At 39.0% G+C, this 25624-nt stretch overlaps 1 protein-coding gene across 1 annotated transcript in view; it reads left to right on the top strand.

The window, feature by feature from the left end:
• The first annotated feature begins 1320 nt into the window (after positions 1-1320).
• MRPS9 (mitochondrial ribosomal protein S9) overlaps positions 1321-25624 on the top strand; it is a 30548-nt gene continuing 6244 nt past the window's right edge. The window contains exons 1-6 of the mRNA XM_065741113.1: positions 1321-1441; positions 6894-7073; positions 14538-14600; positions 14700-14730; positions 17009-17088; positions 23097-23179. Of these exons, the coding sequence (XP_065597185.1) occupies positions 1367-1441; positions 6894-7073; positions 14538-14600; positions 14700-14730; positions 17009-17088; positions 23097-23179 (512 nt within the window). The 5' untranslated portion in view covers positions 1321-1366. The remainder of the gene's footprint in view (positions 1442-6893; positions 7074-14537; positions 14601-14699; positions 14731-17008; positions 17089-23096; positions 23180-25624) is intronic.

Raw genomic sequence — 25624 nt, 5'->3', positions numbered from 1 at the left:
CTCCCATCCCCAAGCAGAGCCAAGCAAGGGGGCAACAGGTGGCAGAGGAGACTTCACACAAACCTTTTGGCTTTCCCTATGCATCAGCTTCTTCAGGGGGTCAGTAGGGCTGTGACCCAAATCCAACTTCATTTTATTCCCATTTGGAGAAACAGCAGCTCACCAAGAGAAATCTCTACACACTGTGTGAATGAGAACTGGCTGCTGTACCCAGTTCACACAGAAAAGTCACTTCACTGCTTCCCTTTGGCACAGTATTCATTGTAGTTGCTTATACAGAACCACAGAATCATAGGGGTTGGAAGGGACCTCAAGAGATCATCAAGTCCAACCCCCCTGCCAAAGCAGGTTCCCTACACCAGGTTGCACAGGTAGGCGTCCAGGCGGGTCTTGAATATCTCCAGAGAAGGAGACTCCACAACCCCCCTGTGCAGCCTGTGCCAGTGCTCTGTCACCCTCACCGTAAAGAAGTTCTTGCGCACATTCGTGCAGAACCTCCGGTGCTGCAGTTTCTGTCCGTTCCCCCTTGTCCTGTCTCCACACACTGCTGAAAATAGTCTGGCCTCGACACTTTGTCCCCCAAACCTCAGATATTTCTAAACCTGGATCAGGTCTCCTCTCAGTCTTCTTTTCTCAAGGCTAAAGAGAACCAGTTCACTTAGCCTTTCTTCATAGGGGAGAACCTCCAGGCCCTTCACCATCTTTCTGGCCCTGCGCTGGACTCTTTCCAAGAGATCTCTGCCTTTTTTTATACTGAGGAGCCCAGAACTGGACACAGTACTCCAGCTGAGGCCTCACCAGGGCAGAGTAGAGGGGGTGGATCACCTCCCTCGACCTGCTGGCCACACTCTTTTTAATGCACCCCAGAATGCCATTGGCCTTCTTGGCCACAAGGGCACACTGCTGGCCCACGGTCAACCTGTCGTCCACCAGTACACCCAGGTCCCTCTCTGCAGAGCTCCTCTCCAGCAGTTCATCCCCCAGCCTGCACTGGTACATGCAATTATTCCTCCCTAACGTACGGATTCCTCCCCATACGTATCCATGCCAATAAAAATACTGACTGCAACACACCGGCTACAACTCCCAGCACTGCCTGCTCCACCAGTAGTCTGACCGCAACCTCTAAGACTACTGACACGTACCGTGAACCTGTCCCTAAACCCCAGCTGCCCCTCCCCTACAGCTCCACGCCGTTCCCTCGGGCCCTATCGCCGACACAGACAGCAGAAACCACTCACGCACCCAAACCGCCCACACTGCCCGAAGCACTGCGCATGCGCAGCCCCGCCTCATCCTGCCCGCCAATCGGCGGCAGTGGGGCCTGCTGCGGGCTGCGCCGCTCCGGGCCGGGCCGTCATCGGGCATGGCGGCCGTGGGGCGCGTGCTGCGGCTGGGCGTCCGGCGGAGCGTGGCGGCGTCGGGCGGGTGTAGTGCCCAGGTGAGAACCGCACGGCCGCTGTGTGACGACTGCGGGGAAAGGGAGGCATAAGGCCGCGCGGGGGCCTGCGTGCGTTCGCCCCGTTGAGAGGGCCCCGGGCTGCGGGACCGCCACTTCCGGTCAGCATCCTCTGGGCTTGGTTTGTGAAGTAAACAGCGTGGCGGAGGCCTGGTGTTACGTGTGCGTGTGTGTGTGTGAGCAGAACTAGCGGGGCCGGGCTGCAGCCTACAGCCATTCGCAGAAATAGAGCAGTGTGTGATTTGTGGGTAAGTAGCGCTCAGACAGTCTCGAGTTACGTCGGGTGAGCGGGCTATGAAATCTCTTGAATTGCTTGCGGTGTGGAGGGAAGTGCCCTCTGTAAGCACGACGGCTCGTGTTTGAGCACAACCAGCTATTTGTGCTGAGGGATGCTGGTTTTCAGCAGATCACCACTTAGCTGCTGCCGGTGCAGTGGGCAGTTGTCGTGTGCAGCAGTATTTCACATCTGCATTCCGGCATATATCACCAGATTTGTTTAAAGGCAAGCTGGTAACAATTCTAAGTGACAAATTTGTGCTGTGCTATGGGCCGAGGGTCTGCTTGGTACCAAACCTTAAATAGCAGGAGAGAGAGTGAGATGCAGTGAGTAAATGAAATGTAATACTGGAAGCAGTAATTGGAACTGTTTTATAATGCTTACTTATGGGTGAGCTTTATGTATTAGGGATGAGGACCCTTGTGACCAACTGGGTAGTTCCTTACACGGCACACAAGAAATACACTGAAGCTGCTCAAGGACTGAGAAAGCTGCAGAAGTCTTGGTGCTTGATCACAGTTCTCAATTGGAAGAGGTTGTTGGTGAGAGTGGCATGGCTTTCCTCGGCAGGTGCCTAGTTGAGTTTGAATTGATAACTCTGTACCATAAATGAGGAAATGGTCTTGAAGGAGTGGCTGTAGAAGGCAGGGCTGGAAGGGGTCTTCACTTATAACATGTATAATTCTTTCTCCTGCGGGTGGGATCTGTATCTGAGCCCATAGCTGTAAACATATCATCCTGTTTCCAAACATCTGACCTAAAGTGTGTGAGAGGAACTAAGGGCACACAGGGCACAGGGAATTTGAAAGCTTCTTATGTTGTTAACTTACAGAACAATTTGGTGAGGGTGTTCTGAGTGCTCAGTATTTATGTGAATACCAAAAGCACCTCATGAAACTCAGAAGAAAATTCCCATGAGCGCTGTCAAAAATCTATATTGAAAAATGGTCTAGCTTTGTTACAGTCTATCAATCTGGTTGTGTAGTTTTTTTTCTTTAGTGGAGCAGTTTAGAATACCACATGGGCTCTTGCTTTTGGTCAGATATGGTACAGTGTGAATTTCTGTGGATGCTGTATGTTCTGATATCAGAAATACACCACTTTGTCCTGCCAGCGGAGACTGTAAAACAAGAATCTTTCACCTCTATGCCTGTTAGAACAAATCTCCATCGGAGTCTGGCTTCAAGAAATTGCTGGGCACGAGGCAGACACTGGTTCTAACACTGAGGATGTTAGGCTGCTTATCACACTGTATTGAGAAATGGTTTGTCATTGCATGTTGGCCTCAAAATTGTGGGAGATTTTGGAAGTGGATGCTAAGAATGTAGTAGCTTCCTCTACAGTTGATAGCTAAGCTGGAGTTGAAGGACCTGCTGGTATTTTATAATTTATACCTGAAAACCACTAGATCTAAATCCTTGCCCCTGTTATGCAGGTTTGATGTTTACCCTGTATCTCTACATTTGTCTCCTTAGTATACAGTATAAGCAATACTTAATACATAGACTTGGTCAAATAAGGAAATGAAGTAAGATTCTGAGGGCGGGAGAGATGCGGTTTTAGTTTCCTTGAAGAGAGAATTCAATTAGGGAAAAGTTTCTTCTGATTAAATACTTCAGCAAGTCTTTCATTAAAGTAATACAAAATTACTTCAGTGTTTTTACTGACGTCTTGTGATACTTCCTGATGTGTTTCACAAAATGTTTATTAAAACACAGCCCTGATACTGATTTACCTAATTAATTTGTAGGCCAACTGGAATCTGAGACTTTTTAAGTGTCATTTAAGTAAATGAATTAAAGCACTTTCTAAAACATTACCCTTGAAAGCGAAAAGCTCATGTGCTCATTCTGTATGGTAACTACATATTGCATGCTTTGCCTTGTACAAGGTGTGACTGAGGACTACTGTTTGCATCTTGCTTGTCTATATTACCAGTAACTGGAGCTGTGGACACAGGGCAGCTCTGTTCCTGCATGCTGTTGTGGTTATCCAGCTCCAGCCATGAATCTGCCAGCAAAGTTCTACCCCAGAGATAATGTTCTCGTACATATCTGTGTACTGTGTGGTTCTGGAAGAGAAGATGGTTGAAGTTTACCAGCACAGGCCGTGGAAGAGGCTTGAAAATGGTGCAGCTGAGGGTGTACCACATAAATCGATGTCTGCTTTTACCTCTGCAGCAATACAATGTAGAATGGACAAGTGTTTCCTCTTGAATTTGAGCCTATCATCTCTACTTACCCTTTTTTTCCTTTCCAAAAGTAAGGAAGCTTGATTCCTCTCTTAGTGATACACATTGGTTTTCAGTGGGGTTGGAAGGGGCTTCTGGAGATCCAGTCCAGCTCTGTGCTAAAGCAGGTTCTTTACTGCAGGTTGCACAGGAAAGCATCCAGGCTGGTTATGAATATGTCCAGAGAATATTCCTTGACCTCTCTGGGTACTCCATCCCAAGTGCTCTGTCACCCTCAAAGATATTTCTCCTCATGTTCAGATGAAATTTCCTGTGTTCTGGTTTCTGCCTATTGCCCCTTGTTTAGTTGCTGGGCACCATGAAAAAGAGCCTGGGCCAATCCACTTGATACCTCCCCTTTAGATATTTATAAGCATTGATAACATCATCTGTCTCCCAGGTCTCGCAGCCTTTCCTCATAAGGAGGATGCTCTAATCCTATGATGATCTTTGTAGCCCAATTTTTTGGGGGCTTATCACTCCCCAGAGAAGCCAAAATCATGGGGCAATAGTACATCTTTTCTAGGCATAATTAGGGTGGTCAACAGATTTTACATAAGCTGATTTTTCTGTACATTTAGTGTCTCCCAGGAAAGTAAGTATTTGCCAAACTGTCTGAATGCTAGGTCGTTTGGGGAAGGGTTGTTCAGGAGTGGCTAATATGTAGGAGCTGTGTCTAGAAGTAAAGGATTTCCCTTCTCTCAACCTATTTCAGGAGTACTGGCAGTAATCAGTATTACTTAAAAAGGGTGAGGTTGCTGCCTGCAGTGGTGCTTTATGAAAAGTGTAATAACTAAAGGTAAACCTGTATAGTTTCCCCTGGAAAGTTGAGGAGCGTGCTTTCTTGTTTGACTGAAATGCCAGAAGCATCTGGTGCTGCTTTGCAGTTCTTGCCAGTATCACCCATGAAATAGTGCTCTTATCCCAGAAGAGGTACCCAGTACAATAGATACTGATTTGCATAAGAGGCTGTTTTCTAATTATGAACAGTTTGTGTGTCCAGGGACTTTTGATTAGTGATGAATTGAAACTAGGGAAGAATATGAATAGCTTGAGGGAAGGAGGACAAAAATGAGAAAATTACAATAGAAATTGACAGGAATAAGATGAAAGCAGTCTTTTTAAAGTATCCTGTTTAAAGCATAGCAGAAAGCAATTTTGGGCAGAGTAATATGGAATTGTGTGTTCATTAACAAGAATTACAAATAATTAGTTACTGTTACAAGTAAGAGGGTGAATTGAATTCTTTCCTGAGGAGCGTATAGGAGAGGAGTAGGGAATATTCAGAGCAACCTTATTGCTTTCTGAGGATGTCACCACAGCCTTGTTGGTGGAAGCTGTACATTTAAAATCTATCTTCTGTATATGTGTGGACATCCTTATTTATTTATTTTTCTAAAGGAGTAAACCAGGACTGGCATTGTATATGATGCTTATAAACCATGAAGAAAATAAACAACAGTGCCACGGAGCTGTTTTTAAAACCTTTTGTGGCCATTGCACGTATGTGTGTGTTCGTGTCTTTGTGGTTGTAGCCAGGCTTGAGGATTGCTACAGTACTCATGTTAGTTTCAGGAAGATAGTTAAGTGTTTTAAGCTATTCATATTAGCTTAACTCAGAGTGAGCCAATCAGTCTAAATGGTCAGCATGTCCAAATTGTGATTTACAGAATTCTGTTCCTTGTAATAAGGAAGCTAATTCACTTTGTTCTGCGTGTTTGGGTTTTAATGTTTCATGAAAAGTAGACTGAGGCTGCAGCACCAGAAGAAGTAGAGACTGTTCAATTACTTGCTGAAAGAAATGAAGGTGAAGAGGGGACTCTTCTTCCTCCAACTTCAACCACTTCCTGTCAGCTTTGGCACGCAGGAGGGCCATTTCTGGATCTCTCGCACTAGGTCAGCAGAGAGCTCCCTGCACTTTGGCAGGGCACAGAAATTTCAGTCTTTGGCCAAAGCCAAAGAGCTACAGAAGAACTTTGTCTCTCCAAAACTGGTATTAACAAAATAATGCACGCTACTAGCACTAAGCTGAATCTGGAATGTTGCAGCCCTGTCAGTGAAGCTCCTGTTCCTCTGGGAAAGGCTTGATTGAAAGTAGTCTTCTTAGTTTCTGATAGTCTTGATGAAAGAAGAGCTTGTCTGTCAGTCTTTGTGGGAAACAAATATGTGTCCATGAAGTTCTGATTTCTGAGCTGGAGCTGCACTCAGTAGTAGTTGCTGATGAGAATCGCCCTACTTTGTTTCTTCATCATTCCACCTGAGGCAGTAAACCCTCTGGGACTGATCAAGGGAGGAGTAACCCATGTTTTTTCAGGCCCTCTAGCAGTAGTTATCCACTGTGCCACAAAACACAGGGTACCTGCATTTTCCAAAAGCTGTTAGAGGGCTGCTGTATAGATTCTTTCCATACTTAAGGAGTTATTGAGTGCCTTTAGGTGAATGCAGAACTTTCTTATGTGCTGATATATATATATATATATATGTACAAATGAAGACTGTGTCTTTTCAATCAGTGCTGTCTTTCCCTTTTGCTGGATGTTCCCAACATGCAATACCACATTTCTTTCCATGAGAAAAACCTTGCTAAATTAAAAAAAAAAAAGAAACTTAAAAGGCAGGTGCAAGACCATAGATATCTCCAGTAAGAAGAAAAATGGTTGTCCAAATTGATTAAATTGATTGCAATGATTGAAAATGTTCAACTTTTAGAATGTGTTTTTCGGTTCTTGGGCATTAAACAATTTGAAGAAAATGGTTTCATGAGTGTAACTGTACTTTCTAATTTACTACAGTAACGTGTTGAATTACAGTGTGTTATAATTAAGCAGTAAGCATGACCTGTTTTACTGTTGATTTTATTTAAAGCACACTATGCTTAAAAATATAAAAATAAATCTCATTCTTTTTTTCTGTTTTGTTTTTGTTAGACGTTGAGGCTAATCTACACCTCTGCAGCTGCATGGAGGAAAAATATAGCAGCCTCAGGACCTGAAAAATACACAGAGGCGTTTATTAAGAAACAAATTGAGGAGTTCGAACTAGGAAAGAGACATTTAGCCAACATGATGGGAGAAGATCCAGAAACTTTTACCCAAGAGGATATTGATGTAAGTGCAGTTTCTCTGTTGGAGAAGTAATTTACTGTAGAGTTTCAGATATTGAAAGCACTTTACTTCAGCATGAGCCCCACAGCTCTCTGTGATTTTTAATCAAACTGTCAGAATAAGAAAGACTACTGCTATACATTGCAAACATTGCAACTGTGAATGTGAATAGAGATTCTACTTGTGCTACCGTGTGAGGTCAGACATCACAGTACAGAGCTGTATACCGTATCTTGCTAAAGCTCAGTGGGTTCTCTTTAAAAGTACTAATGGATAATCCCCTTGATCTGAGGTTATAAGAGGCCCTGCAAAGGTTCATGTAGCTCTTTGGAACGTTTACCCACAATTTGACCTGCTGTGTATATTTAGGTTGGGTTTTCTTGTGTGATACTGCTGGTTGCTGGTAAAGCAAATTAAATTTATAGGGTGTTTTACAAGTAACCCCCTGGTTTAGCTTAGAGATTTTAATATACACCTGCATTTAGAGCTCACATCAGTATCTCAAAACATTATTTTATTGCCATTCCTTCTGACAACTGACAGGTGGGTGGCCTCTTCTTTCTCTATACAGTTTAACTTATGTATAGATACACTTCCTTTCATGTAAAAAAAAAATAATTGACATCTGTCTAAGACTTCACTTCTATCATTTCTATCATATATTATCACGCATCAGAGGTAGTGAGGATAAATGTCATTTGTTGACATTCAGTCGTAGGTGAAGCTGCATGCTGCTTTTTCTGCATAGTTGCAACACCATTACTAAAGCCGTGACTGCACAGTATATCTGTTGTGCCCCTGGAGTAGATGTTGTATGTGCTGAAAAAGTTATGTGGTTTTGTTTTTTTCAGGGGAAAGGGATTGTTTTACTCGCCTGGTTTTCTCACCTTTCTGTGTCAAATTCTGTTAGCATAGCTGTTTCCATGTGGGAGGTCTTGATAGCCTGCTTTTTCCAAGGAAGAACTACACCTGTAGGTGGTGATGCAGGGTGGTTTCAACCACATTTGACAGAGAGGCTTCAAAATGAAGTTCTTAAAAATTTCTCTGAAAATAGATGACAAAGTATAAAGGAAAGACGTTTAATGACCCGTTGAGAAAAAGGTTGAAGCAAGACTTGAGTCTCATCAGGTATCAGAGTATTCATAAGGGAAACTTGACTTCAAGACAGAAATCTTAGGAAATCAAGCCTTATAAGTGCAAAGCTAAGCACATATGTGACTTTGTCTATTCTATAGACAAGTGCCACTGCAGACCCTTCCAGTCTCAGTGTGAGGTCAATAAGATCCTGTCAGCCATGAAGATAATCAACGAGGGAGGCATTTGGATTAGAAGTAGTAGCAGCCTGCTTTACACTATCTTTCTTGCTTTTCAACAGAATTTCCTTTCTCTGCATTTTTCTGATTTTTTTTTCCTACCTTTAATGATGCTGTGTTACAAGAAAGTAATTAAAAAGTATTTGTGCATAAATATGCCAATACAAAGACCAATCACAGTATCATAGAACCTTTGTGTTGGAAAGGACCAATGAAGATCATTTAGTCCAGCTCCCCTGCAATGAACAGGAACACCTGCAGCTAGATCAGGTTGTTCAGATCCTGATCCAGCCTTACCTTGAGTGTGCCCAAGGATGGGGCTTCCACTACCTCTCAATCTTTGCCAGTGCCTCACCACTCTTATTATAAAGAAAAAACAAAAAACAAAAAACTTCTTGCTTATGTCCAATCTAAATCTACCTTCTTTAGTTTGAAACCACTCCCCCTTATCTCAACACGTCAGACCCTGCAGAAGGGTCTGTACCTTTCTTTCTTATAGCCCCCCCATTAGGTACTGAAAGGCTGCTCTCAGGTGTCTCTGGAGCTTCTCTTCTCCAGGTTGAACAGCCTCAGCTCTCTCAGGCTATCCTAGGGAAGGTGTTCCATCCCTTGGATGATTTTTGTGGACCTGTTCTGGATGTGCTCCAACAGGTCCACATCTCTCCTGTTCTGAGGACTTCACATCTGGATACAGTACTCCAGGTGAGGCCTCACCAGTGCTGAGTAGAAGGGCAGGATCACCGTCCTTGCCCTGCTGGCCATGCTTCTTTTGATGCAGCCTGGGATATGGTTGGCTTTTTTGACCATGAGAGCACATTACTGGCTCATGTCCAGCTTGCCATCAACCAGTGCCTCCAGGTTCTTTTTGTCAGGGCTGTGCTCCATCCTTATGTCTCCCAGCTTGTACCGATAGCAGGAGTTGCTACAGCCCAGGTGCTAAACCTTGTGCTTGGATGTATTGAACCTCATGAGGTTCACCTGGGCCCACTGCTTGAGTTTGTCTAGGTCCCTCTGAATGGCATCCCATTTCTCTGGTGTGTTGACCTTACCACACAGCTTGGTGTCATCTACAAACTTGCTGAGGGTGCACTTGATCGCACACTGTCGATATCATTGAACATCCTAAAGAGCACTGCTCCCAGTACTGACCATGGTGCGCCACTTGTCACTGATCACCATCCAGACATGGAGCCGCTGACTGCCACTTTTTGGGTACAGCCTCACAAGTTCCTTGTCATCAAGTCCATATTTTTCTCCATTTGGAGAGAAGGATGTTATGGGGCATGCTGTCAAAGGCCTTACTTAAGTCTGGATAGATGATATCAGTGGTTCAATATGGTTCTGTTTCTAATAGTTTAGTTTGCTTGAGAGGTTAAGTGGTAAGACTGTGCATTAACTTTCCTTGTCTTGATAGAGCCTAGAGGAAAGGCTGTCAGACAGCAAGACTGGAAGTGGAAAATGAGTGTGCATAGGTAGTAATTTTCTTCTGTGTAAATCTAGAGCACTGTGATCACTTGCACAAAATTAACTGAGCTACGTAATTAGTAAATGCAGTGCATGTGGCAAGTATGTGACTGCCTTGCAGACTCTGTTTCTGAAAAGGTGGAGAAGTGAGTCCGGAATAGCAGTGTTTTGTTTAGTAATACCAAGTGTCTGTGGTGCATATTTAATTTCTTTATATTTCATCAGGTGTTGGAAAATACTTAGTGTATAATAGTGTCTGCTATGCATAATTAAATTACTGTTATAAAAATATAAAAGCTTCTTAAGCACTGGCAGGAGAATTACCAAGCTTTACATTTCAAACAGTAATAATTCTTACTGATGAGTGCTTACATACCTCCATGTCTTCTACTGTTAATCTGTTTGTGTGATGTAGTTCAAAAGTAGGCATCATAGGATTCTATCCTTCGCTGGAATTTTAGGTACAGTTTAATAAAAGCTAAACCTTGTGAAGTTTTAAACCAGAAAATAAGTTGACTTACTCGTTAATCCTTTTCCTGGATGTTGCAGAAGTAGAATTGCCTCTTACTGATGGTTTTATTTGGGATTGAAAAGTTAAGCTGTGCATTACAACTTTATTTCTGGAGGGAAAAAAAAATCCAGCAAATTGATGTATAACTCTGCAGAAGTCTACCAATTGCTTTTTAATTGGTATTATAGACCTCGCTCTGAAGCTGAGATGTTTTATTCTCCAATGTGTGAGTATGTGGTATGAAGTTTCTCTAATTGATTTGCTTTGCCCATTCCATTTGATGTATCATTTTTCACAATATTTCATAATTTGTGCTCATTTCTAATGAACAGAGTCGTTAGGACAGGCATGTCTAAGTGCAACTGACAGCTAACATTAGGTGCCAGATGCAGTTTATAAAGCTGTGTAGAACTGCAGAGAACAGTTTAAATAAATTAGCACCTGTACATTAGTCTCACTTGCTGGTAATTTATAAGCGAATCAGCAGAGATGACATTTAGGTACGTCATTGATCAAGTTAACAGCTGCATACCCACTGCCCAGCTGGGATACCTAATTAATAGAGATTGCAGTCCTGACCTAGTGCTTTTCCCTGATTGAGTCTGTAATCCTTTTATTTTTTTGGTTTAACTTCCTTATGGTTGTAGTAAACAGCCCACCTTCATTTTCTGCTGTCAGTTCTGTGATATTCTACTTTAAAAACCAGAAGCTTAAGTAAGATTAATATAAGAAAAGCGTTTTAATCTCCTTGACCTATTTATGTGATATGTCAGTATTTTTATTATTCATTTCTATGCAATCACTAAATGCTCTCTGAGATACGAGTTCATCAGGAGCTTTCCCCATAAGGTAGCAAAACTCGAAGGCTAGAAATGCAGGGATTTTCTTCTTCTCCCTGCCATGTGACCTAATAGATTGTTGTCATGAAGATAGTTGGAAGAATTCTAGTCTAAAATGTGAGTTTACTATGTGTATCCAGCTGCATAAAAGTACCAGTAGGGTTCTTCACAATGAAAACGTTATACAAGTGAGAAGCTTCATTCCTTGGAGGGTATAGTTCCTCTAATGGGTTAAAAAAACAAAAGTGATATTTAGAGCGATATTTAGTTGTATTTTAAAATGGCTCAGAGCATCTGATTTCTAAGTAATGTTCAAATTTTAGCAACTCAGATTGTTAGAAATAAGTGAACATTGACATATGTGAAATGTCAGAAATGCTATTTGGGACAAAATGTTTCTGAGCTTTCAGTTAGCTGCAAGAACATGATGTCCAGCATTGACCTTACCTGAAATACTGGAAAACTAGAGTAGGATGTTTTGTATTTGAGCTGTGAAGTCAAGAAAAATGTGTGGGAAGGCACTCAGGCAAGGTGAGTTTGCCCTGCCAAACCTCTGTCCTCTTCATGGAGTGTAATTTAAGAATTGGACTGGGTCTCTGTTTCTCCCCAGCCCCAGTATGGCTCTGTCAGCTCTGTCTGGTTTAAAGTATCAAATTCTTAATTTCTCAAGTTACTGTCAAAACAACAGAAGTAACAAGAACAGGACAAACAACCTTTACTGACCCAACTGAACCTCTTTAACTCACAGCTACAGTCTGTGGCTTTTAGATAGCCAACAAAACTTTTTGGCTTGTAGGCACGAGAGGTAGAGTTTATCAATACGGTGTAAGAAATATCTGAAGTAAACCATCTTAATCGTATTGTGTGCCGCCATGTTTTGGGAGTGTGACTGCAGAGGTTGTTTTATTTCCAAAGAAAACGGTAGTAGTATGGTTTAACAAATAGGACTTTGAAGTAGTAGCTCAGAATTTGTGGAGGTAGAGTGGGATTAACGAACATTACCTGCCTGAAATGATGGCTCAAGGAAAGCTGTTCTTGGTCAAATTCAGTAAAAACTGAGGGCGCAGCTATTTAACATCAAGAAACTCCTCTGAATAAAGGACAGTAAGACTTCATCTGGATTGTTTTGCATCCCAGTAAAATTCCTAACAAGTTGTAAAGACAAATACCCCTTCTTGATTAAATTTCCATAAAAAGAGAGAAGGCAGTATGACTCTTCTCATTTTGGCAGGAGCAACGACGACAATATAACATGGAATTTGTAACATATAGAAACTGTTCCTTGACTAGTTGTGTGGAGGGATGAAAGTAGATGTTAAGATTGCTTAATGCAGGGTTTGCTTATGGTTTAGCCTGAAAAATGTGAGCATACACTTGCAACGTAAGATAAATTTTCAAGACATAATGTATCTCAGGATGACAGTTGCTCTTCCTTATAAATGGTGGATTATTATAAGACTTTATTAAGGTGCTGTAGTTACAGTAACTGTTTCAGTTGGGATTCTGTAAAACGTGTGTGTGAAGTCTACCTCTTAAATACACAGTCTCAGAATCCCGTAATCGATTCTTTTAATATATTATATAATGTGTTTGCTTAACATCGTTTGGCTCACAGCGGATTTCTCTATTGTCATCATAATTAATCCCCATTTGTTCATAAATAGGTGTTCTCCTACTGTGTGTATGCATAAAATGCCCATTGACTAACAAATGGGAATACAGTAGTCACTAAGAGAAACAAAATTACCATTTCATAAAATCAAGTTAAGCCTTTTGTTTGCTTCGGAATTCTCAAAATTTCTCTTCAGAATGCCAGTAGGGGATTAATGAAAGTAATAGGTTAGGTCCTTTATGCTCCGTGCATATTAAATCTATTGAAGCACTGACAAACTGCTCCATATCCATGGAAAAAATTATCAGCAAATAATAGCCCTCAGGTTGCCTAATGGGTGTTCTACTTAAGAGAAGTCATTGTAACTGAGATTCAGTTGTAATTCTACTTTTCCTTACTGCCTAACGGATATATATCAAGTGAGACTACAGCCAGAGATTTATTCAGTCCGTGTTAGCAAGCAAAAGATTTCTGTCTCAAGTTCTGCTACCCACTGTGTGAAGCTGGCCATGCTTGCCAGAGCCCTCATCTGGGGGTTTTTGGTGGCTGGTTTTGTCTCGTTAGTTTTCAGAACAAATGGAAATGAACTGCGCTCACATTTAATAAGCTTTCCTTCCTTGGAGGTCCTCTAAAGTCACCTGAACATGGCTGTGGGCAGCCTTCTCTGAGTGGCCCTGCCTAAGCTGGGGTTGGACCGGGTGACTTCCAGAGGTCTCTTCCAACCCCAACCATTCTCTAAATAAAGCAAAAATATACCCTTACGTTTCAGTTGCATTGAAAAGGGGTGACAAGATGATGTTGAACAGATAAGTCCCATCGGACTTAACAATGCTTTGCTTTGCATTTTGCCAGAATGATTTTGAATTTTATTGGAGTCAAATAATTGTGACTTTATATATAATCACGGGAATAGCAGAATGTTGGTAAAGTAGAAGCAAATGATGCATCTTGTGCTATTCTTAATAAGAACCGTGGCAGATCACAAGTGTATGATGTCACTTTTTAAATTGTTATAGCAAACCCGTAGGTGTCTTTAAGGTGAGATCATTAATCTTTTAAAAAAGGAGAAATGACTTGAGGAGTCTTGCTTCTCTGCACTGTTAGCTCAAGTTCAGCAAAGATTGCAGGTATTTTCAGTTGTTTGAAAATGCAGCGTTCAATGAAACGCTTACTAAGTTATGTAAAATGTCGTATACTGCATTGCTTTTTGACTTCAGGAGTCTAGAAACTGAGCAAACCAGTGCTGTATCCAGTTGTTTTACATTTGAATAAATAAAATTTTCATGCTCAGACTGTCAGTAGGCACTATTACCAAGCACTGGTATTTTTAGAAGCATGAATTAAATTCTTTAGTTTCCTGTAGAAGTTGTGACATTCCAAGTTTTAGGCGAAACTCAGAGTTGCATTTACTTGTTAGAAAGGTTGGCTTTGCGTTTGAGTAGTTCTGGTGAGCGATGGCAAGTGTATATTGTAAAAAACAAAACTTAGCAGAATGAGTGAACCTTCTTCTGCAGCATTAGGTTGCAACTGTCAGAATGAGATTTTACTTTTCCTGGGCAATCTGGAGGAAACTTTTCAGCACAGCAGATATGCAGTAGTCTTTGTTACTGACACGCTTACATGTGCGCAGCAATTCTATTTTATCTACATGAAAGAACCTAAGTAATGTTTTGATGCTGTGGAAATGTTTTGATGTGCAAGAATTACATGTGTGATCTCTGTTTTCAGAGAGCTATTGCCTATCTCTTTCCTTCCGGCTTATTCGACAAACGAGCCAGGCCGATGATGAAGGTAGGATATTTTGTTGCCTTTCTGAGTAACTGTAACATGACGTTTCAAGTAACTATTTTCATTTTGATGATCCTGGTTTGTTTATTTATTTATTTACAGCATCCTTCTGAAATCTTTCCAGAACAGAGGAGTAAGTGTTCGTGATTCTGTATTTATTTATTTATAAGTATTTATAAGTAAGTTTGTTGTGTATTTAAAATGCCTTTCATAGATCTGTTTTTATTAGGAACAGTGTGTGTGTGTGGGTGGGGAGTTACTGATGAACAATGCAAAGGCTGATCTCATAATATATATTTTTTGTAATTCAAAAAGCTCTATGTTTCTGGATTCTGGCATGCCATTGGTCTTTTCAGGCACTTGTGAACTGACTATAGAAAAATGTTTTTCACAGTTTCAACAGTAGGTAAGAATGACATGCAGAATCTGTTGAAGTCATAGGAAAACCTTTTGTTGTATTCAGTAGCTTTTTTGACAGTGCTGTCTATCACATCCCTAATATATTTGTTATTGCTATTTTAAACCAAAAGCTCTCTTGGTAACTTTGGTGCTTTGAAAGCAGAGAAATTAAGCCTTGTAATTGCTATTTCAGCGAATAGGGAGTGGTGTGACTGTAAGCTCACCCCGTGGTGTCCTGTTTTTTACCTGAAAGTCATAACTCTGCACTTAATTCATAGTCTTGAGTTTTCCTTCCTGAAATACCTTAGGATGTCTTGGTTGTATCGGTGGTGTGCCAGTATGTTGCTCGGTGAGAACCTGACCAAAGTCACCAAATCAATTTTATGAAGAATACCTAAAAGATACTGCAGTTCATTTTATTTTGCTGTTGTTTAAAATGAATGTGGGTTTGGAATCCTTTATTCACTTGAACTACTAAGTCACAGATAACAGTAGGATTTTGCTGATCCTCAAATATTTTTCTTTCCTTCCTTTTGCTATACCAGGAGTCAGTAGATTCTTGATGCTTTTTGGCTTTGAGCATCTTCTAGAAAGGTGTCACTTTGCCAGAAATCCTGAAATGTCAGCTATCTAATGATATCATGTCTAGCTAAACCCTTACATGAAATACAAAGTAGAAGGCAAAAGGATAAGACAGTTAATAATGCTAATTTAAAATCCAGGAGTTGTTTATAGTGGAACTAAGCTACTGCTGTGTTCTTTCAGGTCCAAAGTATTTGTTGAGATGCTAACCCTTCCCTAAGAAGTGTACAAGCTAATTAATATGAGTATATACATCTAAAAATAACACTTTTCAATAAAATCATTTTTTTAAAGGCAGCATCGCCTGTCTGTCTGTTCATTGGGTCCTTAAGAATTTTGAGTACGAAGCCATAAGTTTATCCTTCAGAATGCTTCCTGGATACTGATTTCTGCTAAATATGCTTTCATAGCCACATAAATGGAAATTCATCCATTACTTAGTAGCATATGTGGGTAAAAGAGGGGTAAAAGACCACTCTGTTCTTTCTTTCTTTGTAAAATTTGCACCTTTGCATTGCACTTGGGATATATTCTTGCTTAATGTTCCTATGCAGTTCATAGCATCCTTTATCAGACAGGTTCTTGCAGTCTTGTCTTAGTCTATAGCTTCTGGATTGCTTCCTCTGAACTTTACTGGATAAAATGGACAGAAGCTTCTTTACAGTTTTCAGATTTTAAAAGCTCTCAGGTATTTATTTTTGTTTGTGTTGTTTATTTTGAAGAGATCTGTGTCATTTTAAGAAATTTAAATTTGCTAATCTCATTTTTTTTCTTAGACTGAAATTCATGTCTGTAAAGAATTTTTTTTAATGTATGAAAATAAACTGGATGCTCTGAATTAAATGTTTTGTTGTAGTACTAATTATGTAAAACATAGCATCAGTCTTTTGATTAAATATAACCCAGAGACATCAACATGAACAAGACTTAAAATCCCACAAGTTCTGAATTTGAGTTACCTGCAAAAAACAACTGTACAAATAGTTTGATCTAGATATGTTGTTCTAGTAAATAATGTGCTCTAGGTTTAAAGCATTGTTTTCCAGAGCAGTTGATCTTTAATATTTTGCAGTCGTTATGTAGATTTCAATTCTCTTAATTTTTACTTATTTTTGAAGTGGATGCTTGCATCTGTAATGCCAACAGCAATCTTTCAGAGTTTATTTAAGATGTATGTGTGAAGTTTCCTCATGTTAGGAGATTTAGAAGTATTATGTTACATCATTGGAATTGCAGCTAGGTTGTTTTTTAACAAGGTAGTCTAAATCATTACGTTTCCAGACAGTTTGAATACCCATGAAATGTCTTTCTTCTCTGATATTTAAAAAGGTAATCAGTATTACAAAAGAGGTCTATAGCTGTGATTAAATACAAAGATTTTTTTTTAGTGGGTGTGTATTGCTTTCTTGTCTAATTGTGCTTTTCATTAGAAATCCAGTGGGGAGAAGATGGCCGTCCATTTCACTTTCTCTTTTACACTGGCAAGCAGTCATATTACTCATTAATGCATGTAAGTACGTTATAATCTAGAGTAAATAATGTTAGTTCCAAGTCAAGTACGTGTTATTCTAGAGATGCATGTTAGGAGCTCCTACTTTTCACAGGAGGCCATATCACCACTGAAAATAGATGGTGTGTGTATTTTTGTCCTCGTATCTATTTTATTAGGAGTGTTTTAATGTCATGCCTAGGAGAAGAGAGTATGTAACTGTTCCTGCTTATTTTTTTATTTTTCAGTCTTGGCTGAGGTCTGCGTCAAATAGTCTGAACACTTTCATGTAGGCTGTACCCACTCAGTAGCATAAGGTTAGTGGTGGAGAATGCACAGACAACAGAAACAGCCAGTCTCAGAAAAATCATTGTAGGAAAAAAAAAAAAAAAAACTTGTTTTTTTTCCCTTGAAGGGCAAAGCTTCAGGAAACGTTATTTGTGCTGACATTTAGTGTGAAGAAAATTTGCATTTAAACTGCTTAATTGATTTTTCTGAGACTGTTTCATTCATGCAAACTTGAGGCTTTTTTCTGATTAGCGTGGTTCCAGGAGTAAAGGATCTGCATCTGTTTACCTTTATGCTAGGAGCTTTATCTGAACATAACAAGTCCCTGAGTCCTAACACAGGTTATGAATAGACACTTCATATCTGTGACCGTCAATAGGGCAAACATTATCCGTCTCTTTAGAAGAGTTAATAGAGTGTGTGTTCCTTATGTGTACTCAGAGAAGACAGAAGCTATACTGCTGTATGCTGAAGAATTTAATTCCGCAGTCATTTTGGATTTTTTCCACATTCAACAGTCTTAAAAAAAAATTAACTCTGTGATTCTTCAAAAAAAAAAAAATAGTTATCAGAGTCAGTGCATAGGTTTATGGAGTATAGTGTTTTCATTAGAATTATCTGATATTTGTGTTCTGTGTACCCAGAGGACAAAATCCCCACTTGTCAAGTACATTTATTTCTTTAGGAGAATAAAAACGTGCTCCCCCCACTCTTTTCCTCCTTTTTTTTGTTTTTTTTTCTTTTGTTGTTGACCTTGGGCAAATGAGCTTCTTGCCCTGGCAGAAATGAAATGAATGATAAATGTAGAGTGTGTCTTTGCTGAGTAATGGAGCTGCAGCATAGGCTTTCCACAGAGGTTTTCTCCTGCACAGCCTGAGGCAGCCCGAGGACCCCTGCTGTTCATTTAAATAGGTATGTCAAATCTGCCTCGAAACGCCGCTGGTTTGATCTGTGGTAATATTTGTGAAGGTTCCATATGGACTTGAGCCCCCTGCAGTGCTAAGAAATAATGTACAACGCTTCATGGTGCAGACGCAAATTTCCTCTGAAAAGGGATGCAGCGCTGCGTTTTAGCTGTCGGAGAGGATGATGGAGCTGACGCGCTAGGCCTGTCAACTTGTTACACGGATGGGTTGCACGCAGCGAGGCTGTGGAAAATCTGTGCCTTTTAACTTTTCTACTTAATCACGGTTGTAGCATTGCCTTTAGACTGTATGCTACATTAATTCTCTTCCTGCCTTCTGCCTTTCATCCCAAGTTTCACGGAAAAAAGTAAAGCATGCAGGTCTTGTAGAGGAGCCTTATCAAACAGCTGTCATCTGACAAGCCATTTGCATTTGTTTTGGCTGAAGCAGAGCAACCCAAGGGCAAGATGTTTTGTTGCATTCCATCATAATGAAGAAATTACAAATTTTACAAGGAGCACAAGTTTATTTTTAGCTCTTCTGAGTAGTTGGAGTATGCAAGATTGCCTTGGAAATCTCAAAGAGAATAGCGTGCATCTTGTTTCTAACAGAGGCAACCACCTTCAAACAAAACCTCTTTGACAAACACAAATTTCATTAGTATAGGATATTTAAGTGCTGGAGTGTTCTTAGAATGTTTCTGAATATCTTCATTAAATAGACTTCAATAAGCCTGAATCCATTAAGGGAGATTTAACAGGTTTTTTTTCTTCTAGTCAGCCAAATTAAAGAAGAAATCTGCATGAAATTCCCAGTGTTGTTTTAACCTCTTATTAGGCTAATGTGTATTTAAGAAAATGTATTTTTAAATCTCAAAACTAATTAATTTGGCTAGGAAAAAGGAGGGGTTGTGTGTTAATACAGTGTAGTGTAAGCGATCAATTCCATTTGAGGATGTCCTTTTAAATTACTACATTAAGTCTAATAAATCGGATAAACGTAATATTTAGCTTAAGTTTGTATGCTGTTAATTACTACATGGACTCCTGCAGAATTTCACTTTTATTAATTTTCAGTGACATCAGTGTTAACAGTATTGTTTGTGTAGTTAATGCTAGTAAATAATATTATCCAATTAGTGAAAATAGAAACTGTATGTATTCATGTGTACTATAGCAGCCAATAGATGCGTTGCTATGACTTGAATATTAAATGGACCTTTATAAAGGTTATTCACTTTATATTCCATTGTTGTCTTTGTTCTGCCTGTTGAATAAAGTTTAGCTATAGGGAGAGCACAGTTTCTTTTTTTTCACATGGATGGAAAATGTTTACTGCATGCAGCAATTTCACAAATGTTTGTGTATTTGATCATCATTTAACTTACAAGTTTTTTAGAGAGGATGTGGTCATATTTTTGTACTTTGTAGAGTAAGAGACAGTGGGCTCTTTGTACAATTCTTATACAGCAAAGTAATTTTAATAACTGCTGCTTTGCTTTTTTAGAAATATCAGAAACAATGGGTAATAGATATAATGGAGCATTTTAACTCTTCCAAAAAAACCTGCACGCTGAAGTAAAAAAACAAAGACAAAATATTATGGACTTTGCAGAATAACCAAAATATTACATGTAAATGCAGAAATAGTTATTTTCCATTTAAAACAACAACAAAAAACCTCATCTTCTGGGTTTCCATGCAGTAATTTCTTTCAAAAAGAAAAATTATACAGCATAAAATAATATTTCTTATTTTAAAAGACTGCAGCCTTATGTGGATCTGGATTTTGATCCTTCTGTTGGATACAGAAGCGGTTCAGTGTGTAGCCAGTCTTGTAAAATCAGCTATTTTGATTGTGTAATAGCTGAGTTTACAAGACACACAGATGTGTACATTCATGAATTGGACTATTGAATCCTGAAGTGATTGGTAAAATCTTCACCTGCCAGCTTTGAAAATGCAAGCGTGCCTTCAGATGCTTTCGTTAGCCTTTGGGGAGTGAAGATTTGTCAGATAAATTACTGGGCATTACAAGCGATTCCTGATTTAACAAAGAATCACCCACGTACTTTACTGCTCACGTGAGTGGGTTCTTTAGTCTGTGACTCCCTCTCTATACAGAGATTAAACACTTGCATTCGTTATTTTTTTTAATACTTCAGAGCAGAATTCTATCTCACAGGGGATTGACTTTTATTACTGATTTGTTTTGCACATCATTTTACAGTATTTTTCAGTGTATGTTACTGCTGTAGATTAACCGGAGCGTTTTGAAGATATTGTCTTAATCCCTGCAAGGGCACATTTTTAACTTAGGCATGCTCAGGCTTGGAGTACCTACAGATTGTCAAAACATCTTGCTCTTTTAACTGTTGTAAAGTTTTGTTTCTGGTTGTAACAGTGAATTTCTGAGTGGGTGGCAGCCAGTACCTCGTTTTATTTGCATTTGTATATCAGTAGGGTTTTTCAAGAGCAGTGATACAGTTGTGTTTTTGTCAGGCTTTTGTTGGGGCTTATTTTTTCAGTAAAAAAATCTATCCCTATAAAACTAACCCTATAAAAAATAGGTGCTGGAGCGTCATGAAGGTGATGGATGTTTTTGAGTAGTCAGAGCCAACTTCTTTGCCAGGTAGGAAGGTGACACTACGTGCCTTCCAAGAGATAGGCAGAGAGGCCTACACAGGAGTGAGAATTCCATGTATATATATTTGTGGTGGCCCTGCCCACAGTGGGGGTTGGAACTAGATGATCTTTTAAGGTCCCTTCCAACCTAAGCTGTTCTATAATTCTGTATTTACAAGCTAATAATCAGTTACCCTATTTGATTATCTGACAAGTCTTCTCAGTGTCCAGAATATCTTCTCCATGCCTCATTTCCACCTACAGCTGAACTCCACCTACAGAAATCCACAGTACTCACTGCAATCTAAAGCCCTTGATCCAATGAGTTATCTGCAGATACCTGCAGCCAAAGCTTTCCTGCCTGCCTCTTCCTTCCCCACCACAGTCCAAGCAGAAGCTTCCATCCTGGTTCTTTCTCATGTGTAACTACAAGCGCGTACTAAATTTCTTGCTGTCAGGCATACCTTCATGCCCTCTAACCCAAACCGTGCATTTGCTTTTCCTATATAAAAATCATTTTTGCACTGTAAATCTGCTTGGAATTAGAGCTGTTAAGTTTATTAGAGCTGATGCAATATGAACCTTGCCCAAAGTAGTGCTACCATACCTTGTTATCTTAGAGATCTGTATGTATATTTCTGAAATTATGATTTGTTATGCTCTTTTTTTATTATTCCATCTGTGTGAAGATAAATAGGCCTTTTTAATTGAAAAGTTTTCCTAGTTTCTACCCGAGGCAGTTACCTCTGTCAAAATTGAAGGAGTTCTTCAAGGCATGCTACTGTGATACATGAGTTCTTGTGCTGTCTCAAGAAGTGGGCACTTGTGTGCTTCATGATTTTATACTGTGGAGTTATTCCAAAAATACTGTTGTTTCACAATCTTGTTAAAAATACTGCCAACAATCACAGGTCTCTGAGGGTTGTCCTCCTTTAAATACTTTGAATGCAGCTCAGATACCGATCAGTTCTTAGTTCATGTGTTTTCAGTATGCATATTTTTAGTAAATGTTCTAGTGTTTTTATTAGTGGATAAATCAGCCTGGACTGTAGATGCTTGTAACTCTAAGCAAGGTGCATTTTTGGTGTTTTAAACAAATGTAAACGTGCAGAAATTTCATTGCATCCTGTTGCAAATCGCAGTATTACTCATGTTGAGAACTGGCATTGCAGTGGTGAATTTTTGACAGTATGTAGCTTTCTCACATTTGCTTTCCCAGTCTGTTCTTTTGTAATATAAGTACGTAAAATTGATTACAAGCTTTGTATTTTCATGTCTTAATGGAAGTAAATGATTTTGCCTACATCTACTTTGTAGTGCAGGAGTTATTTTTCTTCAGTATTATTTGTAGTTGTTTCTCCAAATATGTTAACTTGTGATTTAAATCACTTTTGTAATTCATAGTACTAGAAGTAGTATTTTCGGACAGAATATTCTGAAAGCTTCTGAACTGAGGTGAAAATACTTCATTAAAAGCATGTCATTCCTGTAATGTTTTCAGTATGGATTTTTGGATGCTTTTGCTTTTGGTTTTCTGAAGTTGTAAATCACTGTCACAGCAGCACAGTTTGGAAATGCATAGCTGTGAATTTCAAGAAAACCGTTCTGAAAGAAAAGTTATACAAAAAGAATGCAGTGGTATATTGTGACGTTTGAAAGAACACAAATTCTGATTTTGATAAACCTGTAAAAATGTGTAACTTTGTCCCTGTTAGTGTGCCACAGTAACAGAGAATTCTGATTGATACAAACCATCAGTAAAACTGACAACCTAAATGTACAAAAATCTTGGGAAATGAAATAATCTGCAATTTTTACACCTTCTCACATTTTTGAAGATGACAAGGCTGAAATGTGAATGTTCTGATGAAATTATTGTGCTTTACGTTTTGGAGGCGCATCCATTATACAGATGTATCTGTTTACTGTATAAAATGAGCATTTTTGTACGAGCCCTGTGTTGTAAGAAGGCAACGAATGCTGAAGAAAAATAACAGAGTTCAATATTAAATGTATTGAACTGCATGTGAAAATATTACATATACTGTCTAAAAGTTCACTGATTTAGCTTGAACATAACTTTTTTTCTTTTTGGGGATCTGTTTGGTTTTTGGTCTATTGAATTCTAGATGTTGGGACAGTGAAAACATGAATGCATTTTAATAACAAAATCTAATATTGAATGGGAAATGCATTTCAATATTTGTTTTAGGAAACATATGAAAAACTACTAAATGTTCAAAAACATCAAGAGCAACTGACCGCTCAAGGCTTCTCTCCACAGAAGGAGAAAAAGTAAGTTTCCAGTTGGAATGGATCTTGAGATTAATTTTCTCGAAATGCTTTAGTTGTTTTGGCACATTATGTAGTTCCCCCATCCTGCCTGAATGCGTTTTCAGACTTTTTTTCCTATTACTTAGCTAACATTTGTATGCTAATTTCAGGTTTAAAAGTCAATCTGTAATCCATATGTGCAGAGTACTCATTGCTCACTCCTAAAGTCGGTGAACTCTCATCTTTTTTCTCTTGCTCTTTAATCTCTCTGTTCTTTGTGTTGTGTTGTGTCCTACATAAGATGTCTAAAGTGTGTCTTGAAAACATTTGGAGAGTATCCAGGGTTGTGTGTGCCTGTGTAAAGTTTGCTAGTTATTTCTTCATTAATGATTTTTGAAAGGGTGGTAAACTCTTTGAGAAAATGAGACCTTGGTAAATACCAAATAAATTCCTTGATCCTTACTTTGAAGAGTGTCAAAATCCTTTATTATTTTTCTTTTAAAGGCTTTGATTATCTAGATCATCAGAAACATAGTAGTTTTAGAAAAAAATTATTTGTTTAAATATCACCATTACTAGCAATTAAATTCATTTTCTCTTCTTTCTTTAACGTTTCTGGTACATGCAGCAAGCTCTTCAGCTTGCCCTCATCCACTAAATGGAAAAGGTGTTCATGCATTAACCACAACAACCTGTGGAGCGTGCTGTAGTTGTTGGTTTCTCCATGTGTACAGTTCAGAACTTCTTTGAAATGGGTGTTTGTTTTAAGAACTGTTTGCTCCTCTTAGTCCGTGTTCTTGCTTTTGGATACAGTTAGGAAGCTTGGATTTTCAGTGCTTATTTATTTATATTCTATTACTCTTTTTCAATGTTTGAGTTGCTTTTTCCTTTGCTTTTGCTGTTCATTTTCTGGCCAGATTTGTGTGGTTTTAGTTTCGGATCATGTTGGCTTGTCATTTCTTAATTTCAGACATTTATTTGAGTAAGACAAAGTGTTAATTTGTTGAAATTCTTTCTTAAATAAGTTATTTAAGAAGTTAATGTTTTTTCATGGTGTCTTTATAGCTTCCTATGAGCCACAGTATGTTTTATCATAGGTTTGTGTTAGTTTCTAAACAGACGAGAACAAATGAATTTAGTGCTTGGTGTATACTGGTGAAAAATAACCTCACTCCTTACAGAGCTGAGATGGTGGATTTACTGATGTGAAAAATGACCTAAAGGGTAGTCAGTGTTGAAAGTGTGGTTTGTTTTTATCCCCTCCTTCTGTTATGTTTATAAAAACTCTGAGAGTTTAAAGGATTTAAGGGATGTGGTACTTCCTCTGAGATTAGCCTGGATAATTCATCTCCTCAAGGTGGGTAGGAGAGGGAGGAAAATCTTTATGTTTTCAAGAAAACAATCTATCATGGGCTCACTGTAATATTAACTGTGGGGCTGGAACCTGACCTTGAAATGCTTAAGCTTATAGTTTTTCATATATTTAAAATAAATAAATCACTGGTTTCACTGGAAGTAGCTATTTGTAAATATATGTACTTGAGTTTGTCAGAATTGGGAGCATTTAAAATTCCTATTGAAACTAGTGTTGTTTCCAAGTAAACATTTTTTGTGCCCTGACTTGGAAAAGCGTTAGAATACATACTTAAATAGTATTCAGAATCACCTTGAGTAGGAATGCTTTTCTGAATCAGAACTTGCTCATTAAGATAATTTCTTAAAAAAAAAAAAAAAAAAAAAAAAACACACAGAAGCAAATACCCAACCTGCAGTGTTAGGAAAGCTGCACTACTGCTTTGCCTTAAATTTCCTACATAACTTTGGCACTGTATTGTCACTCTTTGTATGATACATATTTCCCGAAGACTTGTTCCAAGCTTTTTTTCTGTGTTCACATCTCCATATGAGACTATTTTCTTCAAAACTTCTGCAGTTGCTGTCATTTCAGTGCAGTTACTTTACTGAGTGTTTCAAGATTACATAGTAGAAAAGATGAGGTATGTTGTTACTTTGACCATGGTTACTACTAGTGGAGTTCTGGTGTGGAATGGAGAAATTGAAGAGCACAGGCAAAATTGTTTTGCTTCAGATGTATATATATTTTAACATCCTACCTTTTATTTTTTCCTTTGTAGCTTGTAAATCAGACTTTTCTTAGTAGAGTGTTAAAACTAAATTAAAACTACGTTTTGTGCTGTGGAGTAGATGGCTTACTTCTACAAAATTACCAAGAGTAATCTGTATCAGGCCTCAGTAATATGAAAAACACCAGTGAAATATGTAATTTTATTTTCATATATTCAATACGTGAAGTTACCCCTCCTTTGAAAAGATTTCTTAAAGTCAACATAGGCCTTACCCTGTTTACTATGGGAATGTGATCCGTATTCGTTTGTGATGGAAAATGTATTTCTGAACTAAGACTGTAAGTGTGGTCCTTTGTGATGCAACTCTAATTGCTTGGTT

This window comes from Cyrtonyx montezumae, unplaced genomic scaffold, assembly GCF_038088225.1.
Source record: "Cyrtonyx montezumae isolate F1298 unplaced genomic scaffold, pur_monq_1.0 scaffold_3, whole genome shotgun sequence".
In the NCBI taxonomy this organism is placed as follows: domain Eukaryota; kingdom Metazoa; phylum Chordata; class Aves; order Galliformes; family Odontophoridae; genus Cyrtonyx; species Cyrtonyx montezumae.
This window is presented reverse-complemented; position numbering and strand designations above follow the sequence as displayed.